Here is a 19,392-nt window from a genome sequence, read left to right as displayed (position 1 = left end):
ATGGTTTCTCATGCATGTGTTCTTTTAGCTCCACTTTGAGTGCGTGTCACTGTTTATACAAAAATCCAGAGACCTTACTCTGATCTCTTTTTATTGGGTTATGTCAAATGCTCTGTTTATAAATCATCTAAATGAAAATACTGCAAGAATCTACAGAACATATTTCTGTTGCGTTAGAAACCATTAAAAATGTAAAACTTCAAAAGTGTGGACCGAACTCAGGTATTCTGCTAGACATAATTAACTACACATTCTTAAGACCCATTCCGACCAGGGTTTCCAAATTTCTGGCTTCTTTTTATTAAAAGTGAGTCCCTATTTAAAATATGAGTTCTCTACTTTTTTTTCCATCTATTAATGTGCATAATCGTAATTATTCTATTGATTGAGAAATAAAGTGAAGGATTTTAAAGCAAGTAAACAGTTATATTTCAAGGCTTTTAATTAGGACAGATAAAACACCTGCATTATGACTTAGAATTATTCCAATTCACTTTAGCCATTAATAAAAGATAAATTTTATTATTTTTATCTTCAAAATATGGTTGAAATTTTGTTAATGTGCTATTTTTTTTCCCTCACAGAATTATGGACCCTTGGGATGCGATATTTGACCTCTGCAATTTTTAGCTTATTTGATACATTGTAGTGCATAAATAGAATTGCTACTACTTGATTACAGATTAGGTGTTTGTCCCATAACATAAGATTTGCACATTAAACTGAAAAAAAAAGAAACATGGTATATTTTTCTTTGATTTTATTATCACTTATTGTATCACTGAAATAGTTTCAAAAATATGAATAATTTTAATTTCCTCTCTTATTTATTTTAACCATGTATAAATAGTCATAAATTAAACAGAGATATTTGGAACCTAATTATAAGAAAACTACAGATTAAATAATATTAATTCTATAATCTTTTGTCAAGAATCAAGATTCTATAAATAAATATTTCAATAAATTTATTTTAATTTTAATAATTTTTTTAAAAATAATTAATTTAATTTTAAAGGATTAAATTTTATTAAATTATTGTTTTTGAAACTAAGTAAACTTTGTAATGTGTAATTTGATTCTAAAACTTCAACTTTATTTTCAAAATTGCTAATTTGCTTTAAAACTAACTTTTTGAAGCTAAATCATTGCTAAATTAATTTCTAATTTTGAGTTATATAATATTTTAAATTACAGTAAAGTATATATATCTTTTAAAGCATATATAGTTATTTGGAGGTAATTATAAGTCAGGGGTCTGTCTAGGTTTTTCTGAGAGGTACCTATTTTGTGAAATTTTAGAATTAATTTGTGAAAAATTAAAAATTATATTAAAAAATCAACACAAAAATATGGTAAAAATATGAATTTATCGTTTCTTAAGGGATGCAAAAATATAATTTTAAGAAAAAGTATTTTGTGAAACTACTGTTTTTCCTACAGTTGAATTTGTGAAGGTACGGCTAAACGGTAGTAAATTCGGCCTGGACAGACCCCTGATTATATACTTAATAATTATAGATAATTTCGTTTTCTCTTCTCTATAAGTAATATTTGAAGATATGTTGAAATACTCTTTTCAACATTCTTTTTTTTTCTTCAATGAAACTGGGAAACCTTATATCGATTAAAGTGTACCAACCAAATTACTCAAGGGGCCACTGACCCTTACCTTCATTCTAGTTATAAGGTTTTCTATTATACATTCCTATATGGCTAACACATGAATTAGAAAATGGGCACTTAAATTGGATCATATTATAAAACATCAGAAATGCTTAATACTTTCAGTAAGTCATTTTTATTTTTAATTACAGAGCAATAAAAAATGAGAGGGGCCAAAACGGCTACAGCTGTTTTTCTAGTGTTACAGCATTTTCAGAGCTAGTTAGCAGAAAAAATCTAGATGTCGGGTGGCCCTGTGGCAGATTTTTTGTGGAGCTATATGCGACAAAACTCTCTTGCACTAATATCTTTTAGCAAGGTACTTTTAATAATAACAAACATCTATGTTACTAATATAAAATAACAAAACAAGTTTTCATTGAATTTTGTGACTGGGGGCATAAATTTTATTTTTTTCAAATATATCTTATTCCTAGTCATAAAATATGCAAAATAACATATTTTACTTTCTAAAGTTAAATATAAATAATTTACCTTAAAAAAAAAATTACAAGACCATTTTTAGAAAAAAAATATTGGACATTTAGGTATATCAAAATTCAACCTAATTACTTGCCCAGTCATGAGGTTATCTTAATTAAATTACCTGATTTTCACCTGATCATTGTGGCCACCCTGTGAAGTTGTAAAGTATTGTTTATGTCATGATACATTTAGGAAACAAAAATTCAATTTCTGAGTATCTTTAGATTTATATATTAATATAAATACAGAAAACCTCTTTAAGATGAAAAAATTTTGGATGTAAAAAATTGGATTTCTCTGAACAATTCGATTTACAGAAATGAGATTTTTACACACCATAAGAAATAGTAATTTTTTAATTTGCAAAAAAAAAAAAATGTAAACGAAGGAAAACCAATTAAGTATTATATATAAATCCAACACAATTTTTGGAAAAAGAAGACAATTAAAACGTTTAAAACAGTAGTTGAACATACCAATATGTACACCAACAAAAAAATAATAAGACAATAGTTTTATCTAGGAATGAAATTAGGGGAAGTAAATAATAATTCTACAATGTTTTTGTTGAGGAATTACCTGAACCTCAGGTTAGCTTCAAAAAAATCTTACTGTCAACAAAACGGTACTGTGGAAACAAAAACGAATAAAAAATGTCAAATTTTCAAAACTTGACAAATTTACCGCGATGGCTCTTGCCAGATTCAATGCTACTGGCAGTTATAGTTTTAAAAAATAAAAAAAATTTTAATGAAAATAATTCAAAATAATTTAATGAAAACTTCAATTAAATTAGATTTTAATTAAATGAAATTAATAAAAATTTAGAAGAAGACAAAGAAGATACGAAAAATAAAATGATTTATTGGTTCGAATGATTTCAACTCATTCAAAGCGAATATTTGAAGAATGTATATATATTTCAAACGAAAACCGAAAAACTGGTAATCTTTAACTTGAGTATCGAAATTTTAAAGTTGTATTCGTAATGGCAACATTATGAGTAAACAAACCAAAAATGCGCGCTAGGTTCTCTTTAAGCTAAAAAATAATGTTTGACAGGTGTAATTAATTAATTTTAATTCCCAAGTTTTTAATTAGTTATAAATTGTTTTTAAATTAAGTTATAGCAATGGTGAGACATTTTATTAAATTGTCGTAGATTTTATTAACATGAGAAACAAATCTTTTTTTTTATGGTATTCTTGTTTTCTATTGTTAATTTCAAATTTTATTTGTTAGGATATTAGAAAGTGGTTAGTTTCTTCTAAGCCAAAGGATTCTTCATCAAATACTGGAAACAAGAAAGATCGACCAAAGAAGGCTGAAGATTCTCCTTCGTCATCAGTAAGCATTGCCTACTCTCAAACCTGTCGAAGGCTTTGAGATATAGAATTTTTTTATCACAATTTTAATTGAGTTTTTTTTTTTTTTTTATTCATGTTAGTAACATTTCGGTTTCGATACCAGCGTCAAAATATTGGCCAAACTTTGACGATTTTCGGGCAGCGGCTCTCTAGAAACTGAAAAAACAAATTTCACAAGGGGACCAACTCGAAGGATATAACTCGTAACCCCTCCTTACAGGGATGATTTCCGTATCGTAATTTGCGGCAGAATAATCGCCAGTCTTGGCAACTTCCGGGCAGCAGCCCAAGAAACATCACAGAAAGGGAGCAACGTGAAAGTTATAACTTGTAGCCATCCCCAGGAAACATATACATGTTTTATTTTAAAGAAAATGTGTAAGTTTGAAATCCATTTGGCACTTTGGTGATTGTAGTTGGCGCGATTGATCACGATACGGAAATATCCCAGTCCTGACTACTTCCTTGCAGCAGCCTGCAGGAAACTAATAAAAACATCAAAAGTGAGATCAAAGCAAAGGGTATAACTTGTAACCCCCCGACAAATCCCTACATGTTTATTTCAAAAAATTTGCAATCATTTGACGGCTGTAGTTAGTGCAATTCGGTATTCGGAAATATCCTATTAATATTAACGTATGTATGCATTATAATTGTATACAGTTTTATTTACTCTCTTTTCCGTGCAATGCTTTCACTGCTGACACTTTTTCGGATACTTGTTTGTTTCTGTGGGGCGTAAACCTGTTAACTCGTGGCCGCCTCTATTAGTATTTTAAGTCCTAATACCTACTTCTTAATATTAAGCATCTTTGGTATCAATAATGACATGGTGATCTATTTTTAATTTCTATTCCTCCCTAAGGAAGTACCCATATTTAGCTGCCAAGTTTTCAATTTTTCTTTTTGATTGGTTTATTTACTTGGGAGATTTCTAATCTACAAAATCAGAGAAAAATTAACAATTATAGTAGTTTTGCTACTTGTAGTGCACTACGTCCGACCACTATATTTAGGTAACATGCTGTATAACGTACCTTAAGTTAACTTGACACTCTTGGATCATAATTCTAAAGAGTAATATTCAAAACTTCTTGGTATGTTGTTAATTTCGTGGCCATTATTTTATCTTCTATTTTATTTTTTATCATTTTACTTCTGCCCATGGTACACTATATATATTTGTATTCCGAGTTCTACCTGAGAATTAAAAGGGGCAAGGTGCTTCCTCTCACTTACAGCCATAAAATTTATCAAAATATGTAACATTATGTTACAACTGAATTTGGTTATTAATTTTTAATTTACTCACTTATGCTATTTTACATGTATGTTTTACAAAGTAATTTACATTTAGTATCAAAGTAATCGAAAAATTTGAAGTTTTTGAAAAATAATTAAAAGTAAGCTAAAAGACAATCTCTGTGTATAAAATTTATTCTTAAGAAGTAAATAAAATAAAAAAGAATTAATTGATTAACAAAATTAAGGTTGTTTTTTTTATAATTTAAACTAAAAATTATGAGAAAATAAACATTTAAAAATGTTTTTTAAAAAAAATTAATGGCAAAGTTTAAAATCACTAAAAAATTCTTCAATGTACCCCAACTTTCAATGAAAGATGTGAATATCTCTTGTGCTGAATGTCATGCTAATTTTATCTAGACAACGTAAAAAAATCTTACTAAAATGAAGGAATGAAATTAAAGTTGAATAATTATCAATAATTGAATAAATCAGAAGTGAACTTTTCACTAAATCAGATGGTTAAAAAGCAAATTTTTTCTGAAAAAATAGAATAAAAAGGCAGTGTTTTTAAGAGTTTCTTCGTTAATTAATTAATTACAAAGTTTAAAATTAACTTAAATTTATTACTTCATTATTTAAACTTTAAAAATAAGCCAAGTTATTCTTTCAGATATGAACTTTCATGGTTTAAAATAATTTTCAGACTTTGGCTTTTGATGAGAGATTGATTTTTGATGATTAAAATATGTAAATTAAGACATTAAGGGGAAAAATCTATTTTGCTCCATTGATTTATGTTTAATTCCTTGCTTTTAGAGGGAATCAAAGATTGTAACAAAGATATAATTATTTTATGTACCTTCACATTCATGTTTGGTTTATTTTAAACTAGCATAAGCTTACAAAGCTCTGACTAATCCTCTGAAAAACAGTGTTTTTTAACAGCTTAAAGAAACTAATCTCTCAGTCTAGTCTGTCTTATCATGGATGCCACACAGGACTCTAATTTTCAGGGGAGTTAAAATTAAAATACACAGTCACAATTGTTCTCTAACATAAGAAAAAAAATTCATATGTTTGCTAAATATCTGCAAAAGATTCATTATTTTATCTCCTTATTTTTGACTTTGATGAATTTAAATCAGTAATTGTGTATGCAAATTTTGTTTAATTTTTTTTTAAATATTTTGGGGGACTTTAAGAGAATTCTAATTATTGAGGGAGATATATATATACCCTTTACCTCGACCAATCCATGTGTTTATTGCATGTTTTAGAACAAAATAAATTATCAAATTCACATTAAAGATTTTATATTTTCCGATTTGAATTAATAGAGTTTTGTTATGCAATATGAATACAATTCTATATACAGAAATTTTGTACTAAAATTTCTGTAAGCTAATTAATTTGTTATCGTATATATATGTTTGAATTTTCAGGGAAATGCTAAACATTCTAAAAAGCGGCGAATAATTGAATCAGGTAATAGTATTGTTTTGAAACTCTTTTTGTTGAATTTTTTTTTTATTTCCTTATAGTGCATTTTCATTTTATCTATATTATTATTCTTTTTTAATGTGTTACAGGGTTGGCAAGATTTTGCCGCAGGTGGAAAAAACCATGGTAAATACCGGTAAAAACTGTCCTGGCAAAAACAGGTTTTTGCCAAGCAAAGTGGCAAAAACCTATATTTTCCAAGATGAGAGGACAAAAACACATTTTTGATACAAAATTATTCCTAAAATTGAAATATATACTATGAATATAAATAATTACAAAAAAATTAACAAAACTATTATTCCATAATTAAATGATAATGTATCATTTTAGTAGTTTAAAACATTATTGATTGGAAAATTTGTGATTATTCTCTTTTTTCCAGTGAAATGAACTTATTTTAAATTAATACAAATATAATTTAAAGCATAAAATATCTATCAACATGTGTAGTTAATTATTGTACAAATAATAATTTTTTATAATAAATAATAGTATTATACAAATAATAATATTTAGTTGTAAAAAAACATTTATTTTAGGATTCTAAAATGAAAAGAGATCAAGAACTTTCAATCTTTTAAAAATTATTACCCTTAGGTATATTAATTATTAATATGTTAAAAATAATTTTTTCATGTAATGTATCAAAATTATTATTTCTTATGATTGATTTAAATTTGTTTCCAGTATTTTGTAATAATATTTAATCAGCAATTTAGATAATTTGGTTTTTGCCGGTTTTTACCAGGTTTTTGCCATTGTCTTGGCAAAAACTCCAACCCTGATATGTTATGATTATCTTTTTTAATAATTGTTGATGTTAGCCATACAAAGGTTTCTTGCTATAGTGGATACTCAAGATATATCTTGTTTTGACACTTACAGAAGCCCACATTAGTTTAATTCCATTGTAATTAATAAAAAGTTCGTAAATTTTGGACCAAAAATCCATTGTGTATAAAATAATAAGAAAGGTTTTCATCACATTAAGGAAGGAATGTGAACGTCATCACATTAAGGAAGGAATGTGAACGTCAAAAAAGCATTTATAATGAAAATAGTCTCTTGTTATTGCGGAATTATGAATACTGTTCTATGGTATCCTTAGAAAATAAATCAGAGAAGGGTTGTTACCATATTAATAAAATTTTCAAAATATGGGTGCTTAAATTATTCGCTAAAAAAAAAATTTTTTTTTCTTTGTTGTTTAATAAATTTATATATGGTTTATTCAAATTCAAAAGGAAAAGAAATATTGCTCTAAAACCACTTAAAAAATAATAGTGTTTACTTATTTTAATATATTGAAATGATATTTTTTATAAGGGTTAGGTCAAATGCAATATTTTACTATTACAATTTTTTTAATGAACATGGTGTAAATAAAGATTAGAAGAGTTTTTATATCTTGTGAAAGGGTAATAAAATGTTTTTACATATAAGGGCATGATAATATTTTTATCTTTGTGCAAAACATATCAACTACATTTTTAAATTTCATTTCTTAACATTTAAAAGACGCCTTATATAGATAAAAAATGTACAACTACTAACTCTACTAGTTAATATGTTTTTTCTGCTGTAAAAAATCACATTCTTAATATGAATTATGATGCAGTTTAGAAAAAGAAAGTGTTTTATTTATTTTAACTAATTACTTGTTACAAGTATTAACTTATGAATTTGTAACAAATTAATCGAAAATAACTATGTGAATGTAACTGTATTAGCATGAAGTTACAATTTCTTTAAAGTTAAAATTTAAATCAATTTCTTTAAATCAACTTAATTCCTTAATAAAAATGAAATAATTTCAAAATAATCCCTTAATTTCATTTTGTAAATAAAAATTTTTATGTATGTTTCAGACTCAGATGAAGAACCTATTCCTCAAAAAGAAAAAGCAAGTAAGTTTTACTACAATGCATTATAATTTTAATTATATTGTCTTCTACTTAATTTTTTCACACTTAATGCATTTTTAAAAATCAGGCTTTTAATATTTTTTTTTTTAACTTAGGTAATAAAAATAAAAGTCCCAAAGCTAGAGAAAATGGTAAAAATAGTTCTAAGCCTCCAAAAGCATCATTCAAAGAAGTTACGGCTTCAGACTTTTTTGGTTCTGAATCAGTTTCAACCACCAACAAGAAGACTAAATCTCCTAAAAAGGTAAAAAAAAACTTATGAATAGTGTTTCTCTTTTATTTTTTTCAAATTTCTGATTATAATCTTTAAATTGATAAATTTTACAGTGATATTAGCTTTTAAACTAACAATGTTAAATTAATCTTTAGAAAACAAATGATATTAGTCTTCACGAAGATGAAGAATTTGAAGCAACCCTCAAGCAGTTGAATAATGTAAAACCAATAAAGGTAAGCAAATTGCACAGAAGTAGAGTCTATGCTCTTCAGTACAACCCCACTATTACAGTGACTCTTCTATTATAAAAACTCATGCATAAAGTCCCCTTTGCTATTCCATAGATGCCAAGCTATTTGAATGTGCATGAGAACATTTGCACTGTACTGTTTATTCCAATGTAGGGCATGAAATTCAGTCTAAAAAAATTTTTAAACCATTATTTCGTTAGCTGTTACCACACAATAAATGTTAAACACCTTGAATTCCCTTTTGATAGAGAAAGAGTAACATGATTCTAAATAAATCCAAGTAGTGGTGATTTATGGTCATTCATAATCTGTGTAACTTTCTTTTCAAAGGAAACAACAGATTATTAATTACACTATTCTTGTTTTTTCTTTTTATTTCATAGTAGTCATTGAACAGTCAACACAATTTTGAGTTCTTGACTAACTCCATAGCCTTATAATTTTAAGCCCAATCCAGAAGACAAGGGAACTCCTGGAATAAGTATTCAGAAAAATTTGCCTTTGTGGAGGACTTTTCGCGTCACATAGTGAGAAAAACCACAAACACATCGAACGATTAGCCGGATGGCAAGGGCCCCATGATCCATCTACCACTGATTAATGTTTTATGTCAGCACTGTGATTGGTGCAAGCCAGGTGCAGAATTCGTATCAACCTGCCATAGCTGGAATTGAAACCTAGATCACCTCATTAGAAGGCAAGAGCTCTTTTTCCTGAGCCACTGCGACTCCACATTCTTGTTTAAAACTTGTATTTTCCTTATCTCTTTGTGATCCTTAATGTTTCATCTTCGCAGTTATCTTGGCATATGTTATTTAGAAAAAATGGTATTCTCGAACCAGCATATTATTTAAATGCATTTTTAACCCATGCGGTATTATTTTAAATGATGCTTTTAATGTGTTTATATTAATATAAAAATTTTATTTTTTCTAATTCTTCTTTTAGTTTTCAAATTCTTGTTAAAGAAAAACATTGATTTGTTATAATTTATCAAAAAATTTATTAACTATAAGTAAATATACGGTATTTTTTTGTACTCACTATATAACAACCTCACATCCAAACGTCCATTTTCGCTTGTGTCATGAGGGACATTATATTGAAAGTCGACTGTATTTCTTATATATGTGTTCTTGTTAGAAGAATAAAATTCATTTGCTATTGTGGCATTTTTTTGAAAAAATTTTAAATTTTTTGTTATGCTTCTGAAGAGTTTGTTGACAGTAAGCGCATTGTTGGTAAGTTGAATAATACAATTATCTAAATGTATAAACCTTTAAAATTCATGGATTGATAATGCTTTAAATCAGGCACTGGGGATTCAAATTTTGCGATGTAGCTTATAAGAAGATTATTCACTAAATTAAATTTCTAAATGTTTAATTCTTATTAAGTAAACTAAAGTTCAGTCATCTTCATTAAGCACTTAACTTGAAATTTTTGTATGCTTTTAAAAAAACAGGGGGCTTGTATCTGATGTTCAAATTATATGAACTTAACGCATGCAGTTCTGGAGTTATAAGCGAAACACACTCAAACAAACATAGTTTTCCTTTTATCATCATAGATATTATTTAAATTCGTATTTTATGCAAAAATTTATATTTATTTTATTTACCTTTTTTTTCATCTTTATAGAAAGATTCACAAGAAAAAAAGAAGCCTGATCCTGTTTCTGCCAAAAAAGACAATAAAAAAGGTATACTTTACGGTAAACGTTTCAAAATTCCAAACTTAAAATTAATTTATTTTTTATGAAATCATCTATGAGAAATTTGTCTCTGTAAATAAACTTTACCTGATATCATTAACAAAATAATAATAAAATGATAGATGATATTTTTTTTACTTTGAAGAAGTTATTCGAAACTATTTTTTCTTCTCTGCTTTCTACTTCTAACTTTTTTTATTTGAAGAAATTTCTAATTTAAAGCTGGAATTTTTTGGGGGGGAGCTTATAATTGTTTGATTAATACCGTAGTATTTAAAACATTCATTTTTGTTTCAGGTAAGTAATATGCAGTTCAGTATTGTGTGTTATTTTTCAAAAATTTTAATTATTTTTCAAAGGTTTTTGGTTTAAACTGGAAATTAAACTGCAAGAAGAAAAATTATTTTACTGTTACTAAGGAGTTTAGCTGCTTCTACCCTCATAAACTTAAACTCAAATTATAAGCTGCTCATTTAAAAAATTTAATTAATAAATTCTATTGATCTTATGCGATCTTCATTTTTGTGTTATTTCATTGTACAGTAGGGAACCGATTATCCGGAACGATCGGGACCATCGCTATTCGGGATAACCGATTTTTCCGGTTTTCTGAATCGCTACAAAAAGCCGTTTTTTTTACTGTTAAACCCAACTAAGAAAAAAATTTGGAAATAGTCTTAAAAAGAAGAAAAAACAATGAAGTAATACACTAATGATTATTTCCAAAATGATGGTTAGGTAAACATCTTTCAAAGTAGAAAGAAAAATCCTATGAGGGAAGAAAAATTTTTTTTTGAAAATGGCGGGAAAATTTATCGAATTTCGTTCCGGTTTTTTAGTTTTCTGATTTCTGGATAACGGATTCTGTACTGTAATATAAAAGTATAACATATGATAAAAACAATTTGTAAATCAAGTATCTTATTATTTTTTCCACCTCTTTATTTTGCATTTTCTTAAAAATTTAAGAATGTGTTCTCAGTTTAATTTCCTTTATTACTAATTTTTAATGAAAATAGTGCAATTTACTATTTTTCAGAGGTGTGCTAACTTTCCTAACTAGCTAACAGTACTTAGAAGTACAATAACACAGAAATATATACCGTTATCATTTATGAAATTCAACTTAGCACAATTTTAAGGTGTATTATGTAAGGTGTATTATATTATGTATTTTATGAAGGTATAAAATATTAATTAAATTATGCATACATTTCTATTGAATTAAAAAAAGGAAACATTTAGATAAAGGTACTAAATTAAAAATTACGTAACACTGAAACTTAATACTTCATCATAAAATGGTAAAATAAATTGAAAACTTGGAATTAATATTCTAATTTTTGGTTAAATTGGAATAAATCCTGTTACTTTTTTATCATCCTGCATTGAAACCACTAGTAATTTTTGTCACAGCACATTCGTTTGCTTTTCAATAAAAAGAAAAATTAAATTTCAAAATACTTTATTGGGAGAAGAAAAGATGAAATATCTGTTTTATTACTATTTATTTATTTATATCAAATCGTTTTTGCACTTTTATTGCTAGAATTGTTTAAGGCCTACTTAATGTTTGATTAAGGGCAAACAACAAAATTTCATTATCTTGGTAGTTAAAGAAAAAAAGCCTGTTTTAAAAGCATTTATAACGGGAATTCTCAAAAATTTTTATTTTTTTACTCAACCATAAGATCCTAATCTTGACTATGAAACTGTAATAATTACAAATAAATCATAATATGCAATTGGCATCTTTTAGTTTATCAATAGTTTACTTAATTATGAATTTTGTTTACGTACTTTTTCCCTACCTGTTCACTGTTTCAGATCTGCTGTTTTTAATCTATGTTTATTTTAGGAAATTCCTTGCCCACCAAAAGAAAGGCCAACTCTGTTACTTCCCCTAAAGTGGAAATTATCCCTAATCCTAAAGCTCCTCCTAAAAAAAAGATAATTATTGATAGTAAGGTAATGATTCATTGTTTTTAAATATTTATTTTTATGTCTTTGTTTCTTTAAGTTGTGTGATCTGTTCGTTTCTTAATTTATCAATGACCTTTTCAATGAAAAGTTTAATGTTTTTTTTTTATTCATTATGGAGTTCTTTTTTGAGTTTGAAATAAATAATATGTGTTCAATTTATTACTGTTAAAAAAAATGAATTGTAATTTGATAACATTAAACTGTTTTCTATTTTGTTTCAAATTTTATTTTTAAATGTTTTAGTTGTTTAAAGAGAGCTAAATAAATACATTCTAAACTACAATATAATTTAAACTATTATACATTTAAAACTGAAACACTATGTTTTCTAAATTTTTTATCTACAACTTTTCTTATATTTCCTAGCATTAAACCTATTTAATTTTTTTTTTGTTAATTTGTTTTACAAACCAAAGTTTAAATTTTTATGTTATGTTATTTATTCATATATATATATATATATTATTATTATCTATTACATATTTTGCGAAATTCCTCAAAAAATAGTTTCTAATGATTCTTTTTTATGTCTGTCAAAAATATTATTGTAAAATTAAATTTTTCACAAAAATAATTAATTGCTATTAATTTGCAAACCACGCTCATTTAAGTGGGGGAGGTGTTTCACTTCAAATACTGGTAGCATAATGTGCTAAATACTACTTTTTAAATTTTGAATGTTTTTATAAAATTATTTCTTTTCTTGATAAGGATGAAAAACCAGCTGCTAAAAAACCTAGAAATAGTGGTGCTGCTAATTATGCAAGTTATCTTAACCGTGAAGGTCCTAAAGCGCTGGGATCTAAAGAAATTCCCGAGGTATTATCACATTCTCTAATAGCATTTAGTTTAAATATATGTGTTAATGCATTCTTAATTTTAGTTATCAATAAGGCGTAGTCTAGTAAATTGTTAATTGGTTTTTTAATACTTCTCTTATATGTTTGTTAATTTATATTTTGTATCCTGGTTCTTATAAAAATCCATGAAATTACTGCGACCATGACGATTTTATTGTAAGATAATATTTGTTAAAGCAGGAAATGAACAAGAAAATATAAGTTGTAGGACAATTGAATATAACCATTTAACAACTAAGCTAACATCTAATAAGTGATGAAAATACTACTAGATAAATTTAACTGCAAATTAACTTCATTTTACTGTGCGATGTGTGTTGTGTGATTCACAAATGAAAATTATTGCATCAAGCAATTTGCTAACTTACCACAGATTTTCTATAATTTCTATTGTTTTTAGCTCCACTATAGGATTAGGAAAAGTTGTGAACTACAGAAAAGTCTGATACACTCCGCTATCTTCTATTTGTTTTTCCTCTTTTTAGTCTTTTACTTACTGGTGCAATTTTTTTTTTATTTAAGGTTTCAAATTACTTTTATTAAATATTTTTTTTTTAATTTGCTGACAACCCTCATTTTGCAGTAAACAGATGAACATATTTATTTGTTTAATAATTAAATTTTATTATTCTCCCATTGCTTTGTTATCTCTGATTCTTTCAGCCATGTGATTCTTCCACTAATTCACAAAATCCCGCAAATCTCAAACCCATTGGCTCGTGGATTTCCATTCGCAGATCAATAATTTATATTTCAGCAAAATTTTATCAAAAATTCGTTAACCTTATTTCCTTACCTATGCAAAATTTAGTTAGCGTAACATTTATTTCGCCCTTACCGGCGCTTTCTTTTTTTTCTTGATTAGATTCATTCATGTACCATAAAAATTTTTTTACCCTGATTTCTTGGAGATGATACAGGATAAAGAAAGTTTAATAACTTTGGCTAGAATCAATGAACTACAAGCTTAAAGTTTACAATCTAAAAAGTAATTCAGAAATAGAAAACATTAGTTTGAAAAAAATTTGGGTGTTTTTTTTTAAACTTATATTTTAATGAGTAGCAATTTTGATTCGTAACAGAAGAGTTATTTAATCAATTTGATATATTTATCATCTTTTTTATTTAGCAACAATCAGATCAAACTGATTTTTGATATGTTACGACATGAAATTTTCTAATCATGCATTTCAATAATTTCTTTTCAACGCTTCCGATATCTTCGTAAATCCGCGTTCCCATCTTTCTTTTTTTTTTCTCTTCCATCTTTTGCAATTGATACAATTTATTTTCTCATGGTTTTTTAAATTTTGATATTATTACTGTTGAAAAATATAAAGTCCAGAGTGTAAACACATAAATGAGCAGTGTTTTCCAATGTGTTGTGTCACTTCCTGGAGGAAGATGTGTCACTTCCTACTATGTCACTTCCTGCTGTGTCACAGCTTGAAGGAATTTGGTGTTTATAGTTATAGTTAGTTATGTTCTCCTCTTGGTGGAGTGATGTATAGCTTGTTAAGTGTAGTTTTTGTCTTTGTTATCATTTTATCTGTTTTTCAGTAAACTTAATCTTTAAAATGGCTATGCAGCCTTTCTGTGAGTTGAATGCTTTATTTTAATAGTTTAAAAGATGTCTGCTACTGAACAAGTTTGATTTGTTTCTACAAGAATTGCGAGACACGAAATTTGATTCACGCATTTGAGTTATAATTTTTTGATGCCCTCAATTTGCGTTGAAACCATTGTTAATCAAAGTGATGTTTCGATTGTTTTATCGGCTATTGGAAAAATTTAACTTATGGATTATCTGTTAAATGTTAAATTTTTCCTCTTAATTATTAAAGCTGAAAAGCATTTAACTTAGAATATGATGCTTATTTTTATTATTGTTATTATTTTAAAATTTCCAATACTTTGAGGGAGCTGAAGGTAGTCTTGCTAGATTAACTTTCATTATTACTGGTGTATTGAAATCAGTTGAACGTGATTATTTGAAGGTTTTCTTATCTGTGATTCATAGCTTTTGTATAATTAAATTTTAACCCATATCTTATTGTTTGAAAAGATTTAACTTACGGATTATCAAATAAATATTCCGTTTTTTTTCTTTTAAGAAATTCAAAAGCTTTTAGCTGAGTATATGTTTGTTTTTTTAAAAGCTTTCAATTTTTTTAAAGAAGCTGAAGGTTGTTTTGCCAGATTAACTTCTAATATTACTGGTGTGTTGGAATCAATTAAACATGATCAATGAAATATTTTATTATCTCTGATTTTTAGCCTTTATATAATCTTAAAGCATATTTTATTTTTTCAAAAATGTTCCCTACAGATTATCAGTTAAATATTCAATTTTTCTTTTTAAATAGTAAAAATTAAAAAACTTATCGAAAAAATTGAAAAATTTTTAGCTTAGTGTTTTTTTTTTTTTTTTTTTTTTTTTTTTTTTTTTTTTTTNTTTTTTTTTTGTTTTTTTTTAACTTTTGATACTAGGGAGCTGAAGGTTGTCTTGCTGGATTAACTTTCATTATTACTGGTGTATTAGAGTCAATTGAACGTGATGAAGGAAAAGCTCTTGTTGAAAAGTATGGAGGAAAAGTTATGACAACTATTACCAAAAATACGAAATACATTATAATAGGTAGAGATGCTGGGGCTAGCAAACTAGAAAAGGTAAGCATTCATTCAAACAATAATTCAACTTTATTATACATAATTTTAGGTAGTGCCTTGATTTTTACATTTGCATTTTTTGACATTTTTTCTCCGATAGGGCGTTTTTAAGCATTTAGAGTATTTCTTTTTTTTTTTCTATTATTATTATTTCTTTTATTTGAACTTATTTTTATTACATTAAATCTTAAAGCAAGAATAAAATGTTCAGGAGTCAGTTTATTTTCCTTTTTTTATTAGTCCTATTGCATTTATTTCAAACTTTAATGAACGTGAACATATATTGCAATGTTTTAAGTATTTTAATATGAATGAGCATAATTTTAAAGAGAAACACATTGTTTTAATGTTTTTACTAAGAAATAAGGCATTTATTAAGGGCACTTTTATGAAATTTTAAGGGCATCAAAATCTGAGCTTTACTTTAGTATGTATCTTTTTTAAATTATTTTTTTACAAAAAAATTTTATTAATTAGTATAAGTCTATTTGTTAATAAACTTTTGTGTTTCATATTTCAAGGCAGAAAAATTTGGTACGATACAGCTTGATGAAGATGGACTTCTTGATTTAATTCGAACTCGTCCTGGAAAAGATGGAGTGGTTGCATCAAAATCTGTTAAAAAAGAAAAATTAGAAAAAGCCAGCGCATCATCAACTGAAAATTCTGATGTGCCTAAAGATTCATTAGAGGCATCATTCCTTGAAGATGATGACGATATGGATTTATTTGATGAGTCACCACTTATTGAAACCAAAGAGGCTGTAAATAAAATTGTGAAAAAAGACAATTCTGTGGAAGAACTTCCTGAACCCAAGAAAGTATGCTATTTTTTTGATACCTTCATGTAATGACTACCTTTAATATATATTTTTAATGTACATCTGCAGAGTTAAAAATAATATGAAAAAGTATGCACATTACAGGAGTTAAATCAATATTTAAATAAGAAAAAAGCAAAAATACTTTTAAAATTTGTCAAATTAATGAGAGAGGTGAGATGATTATCTGATGAAACTCTGAAATGTGTGTTATAATTGCTTTTCAATTATTTTCTGATTTCTCGGCCACAGCAAGTTTTGATCTTACTGCAGTAGAAATTGGTTATATTTTATAGTGTTTTTCTTTTAAGTATTAATTTGCAACCTGTAATATTTGTTTTGATTATTTTAATGAGGTGACTTTTATTAAACACTCTGTGTAATAAATAAACATATATATGTATGTATATATATGGTTTATATCTGCAATAAAAATTTAAAGGTTGAATAGCACACCACCTAGGTATTCATTTAGTAGTCCAAAAACTTAATATGGTAGAGACAAACTTGAAGAAAAAAATCTAATATACCAATTACATAATTCATGTTATGGTGAACAACAAAAATTATTAATTATCATCTCTAACACATTAAAACTAGGGTTTGTTATCCTATAATGATTGAAGATTAGTATTTATTAAAATTAAGTGAAAAGAGCTGAAATAATGTTGGTAAATATATTGAACATACAGATTAAAATGCTGAAACCAAATAAATAAAGGAAGTAAGAAGTTACAAAATATTATATGAAAAATTAATTATCTAAAAATTGTAAATAAAGTCAATTCTAAAAGAGCAAAAAATATTGTTTTATAGTTAAATAATTATGTTGTCAGTACTCGAATATAAAGCTCAGAATAACATGTAAATTTGAACATCTAAATTTTTTTGTACCAGACACTTTTATTTATTCCATTTGAAAAAATTTGAAGCTTAAAAATAACAAATTTGTAAGTAATTTGGAGAATTACATTTAAATAAATCATAAACCTTTAACAAAATAGGAACTCGTTTTAAATAATCTGCAAACAAATGTCTACTCTTTTCATTTCAAAGCTGCCTTTTCACATGGAAAAACTAAAAGATCTGGTCCTTCTACACAAAATTTGATAAGGCAGTCGATGGTTTTATTAGATAACCTATTTTTTAATTTTGTTTTTATTCTGTTTTATTTAACTGAAAAGGCTCTTATGCATAATTAAAATTCAAAAAATATATTAATATTATCGCTCATAAATGCTGACCACAAAGCATTTAGTGTTTCTAGTACAACATTTAAAAGTAATATGAAGCCAATTTTGTTTCCTTTTTTCAGTTTTCTTTAAGAGGCTCACTGCAACACAATCAGAATCATTTTCTGAAATATATTCCAAAGTCATTAAAAGATCTTTATATGACTTAAAAAGTTTTTTTTAGAAAGTTTTTTGTTCTTTACACTGTCATTAATAACTAAATTATGTCTGAGTAACACAGTGAATAGTAAACAATCTTAGATTTGGTTAATATTTTGAGAAATGCGGCAACTTTAAGCTCAGAAATTATATTACTTATTTATTTTATTGAAAGTATAACATATTTTATCTGTTAGCTTAAACTAATAATTTTTCTGTCTAAAAATATTGTCTCACTCAATAAGATTTAGTAAGCAGCTGCATGCTGTCTTACCAGTACCAGGGAAAGTAAGGAGCTTGTGATCTGTTTTTGTTTACATTCATATTGAAAACACCATCCATTCGCAACCTAGAACCTACAGATAGAACAATAAAATTAGATTAATAAATTTTTTTATGCATTAAATGGGATGCAAAAAACTACTCATCATTACTATTTAATAAATTTTAAACATATCTCAAAGCAATAAATTTGTCTCCTATGGATATGATTTGAGAGGCATTAGTGTAACATTTGGCAAATTTTTAGAATTTCTGAATATTATTTTTCATCACAGATTTAATAAAAACTAATAATCTCAGCTCTTGAAGATTATTTTTTTATCTCAGATTTAGAAAATAACCCTAAAATATTACTAACAAATCAATTTGTTTTTGGTTCTTAACATAATTCATTTGCCTATCTGCAGATACATAAGTGAAAAAGAAAGTTATAATCCAAATAATGTTCTTTAATTGACTAAAATTTCAGATCTTAAAAATGCTAATTATGTACAAAAGATAAATTTAGTCTAATTTTTGCAATAATATCCTCTTTTTGACACTGTTATGGTTGCACACAAATTTGAATCCATGAAGATTGTGCTGCAGATTGCGTCTGTAAATTCTGCTATTGGGTATATATTACAGATTTTGTTTTATGACTCAATATAAGTGTTACATTTAATCCCTTAAGGTCTATAACTTTTTGTCAACCCATGTTATTTTTTAAAAGTTTTTTTTTATTTGATTGTTACTAATAATTATGTTTTTGAACTAGTAAACCATCTTTGTTTCTCAAATTCGTCTTTTGCATTTAGTATATACCTTTCCTCTTTTTTCTATGAAAAAAAGTATGTTTGCTACATTTAAGTTAATTGGAAGCATTATCTTTCATATATTCTTAATGTTTTCCAAGAACTGACTTTTTTTAATTTTATTTTTAGTAGATGAGCTGAATGTTTTGTGTAAGCTTCATATTAAGTATAGATATTATTTGAAACTTAATAGGTTTTATAATTTTTATAATAGT

General features: G+C 26.4%; 2 protein-coding genes across 4 annotated transcripts in view; one reads left to right on the top strand and one right to left on the bottom strand.

Annotated features, from left to right (window-relative positions):
- LOC107438550 (PAS kinase) overlaps positions 1 to 2,869 on the bottom strand; it is a 48,539-nt gene extending 45,670 nt beyond the window's left edge. Inside the window, exon 1 of one of the 3 annotated variants that reach the window (XM_043039604.2) lies at positions 2,731 to 2,869. The gene's annotated coding sequence lies outside the window, so the exon portion shown is untranslated. Of the gene's footprint in view, positions 1 to 2,627 lie in introns of all 3 variants that reach the window. The other 2 variants (XM_043039605.2, XM_043039610.2) reach the window with 2 other exon arrangements.
- A 210-nt stretch (positions 2,870 to 3,079) lies between these two features.
- Positions 3,080 to 19,392, top strand: part of LOC107447890 (germ line transcription factor 1) — a 35,791-nt gene continuing 19,478 nt past the window's right edge. The window contains exons 1-11 of the mRNA XM_043039602.2: positions 3,080 to 3,286; positions 3,394 to 3,498; positions 6,209 to 6,251; positions 8,138 to 8,176; positions 8,290 to 8,438; positions 8,564 to 8,644; positions 10,304 to 10,364; positions 12,235 to 12,344; positions 13,071 to 13,178; positions 15,710 to 15,889; positions 16,411 to 16,710. Of these exons, the coding sequence (XP_042895536.1) occupies positions 3,284 to 3,286; positions 3,394 to 3,498; positions 6,209 to 6,251; positions 8,138 to 8,176; positions 8,290 to 8,438; positions 8,564 to 8,644; positions 10,304 to 10,364; positions 12,235 to 12,344; positions 13,071 to 13,178; positions 15,710 to 15,889; positions 16,411 to 16,710 (1,179 nt within the window). The 5' untranslated portion in view covers positions 3,080 to 3,283. The remainder of the gene's footprint in view (positions 3,287 to 3,393; positions 3,499 to 6,208; positions 6,252 to 8,137; positions 8,177 to 8,289; positions 8,439 to 8,563; positions 8,645 to 10,303; positions 10,365 to 12,234; positions 12,345 to 13,070; positions 13,179 to 15,709; positions 15,890 to 16,410; positions 16,711 to 19,392) is intronic.

This window comes from Parasteatoda tepidariorum, chromosome 2 (assembly GCF_043381705.1).
Source record: "Parasteatoda tepidariorum isolate YZ-2023 chromosome 2, CAS_Ptep_4.0, whole genome shotgun sequence".
NCBI lineage: Eukaryota > Metazoa > Arthropoda > Arachnida > Araneae > Theridiidae > Parasteatoda > Parasteatoda tepidariorum.
This window is presented reverse-complemented; position numbering and strand designations above follow the sequence as displayed.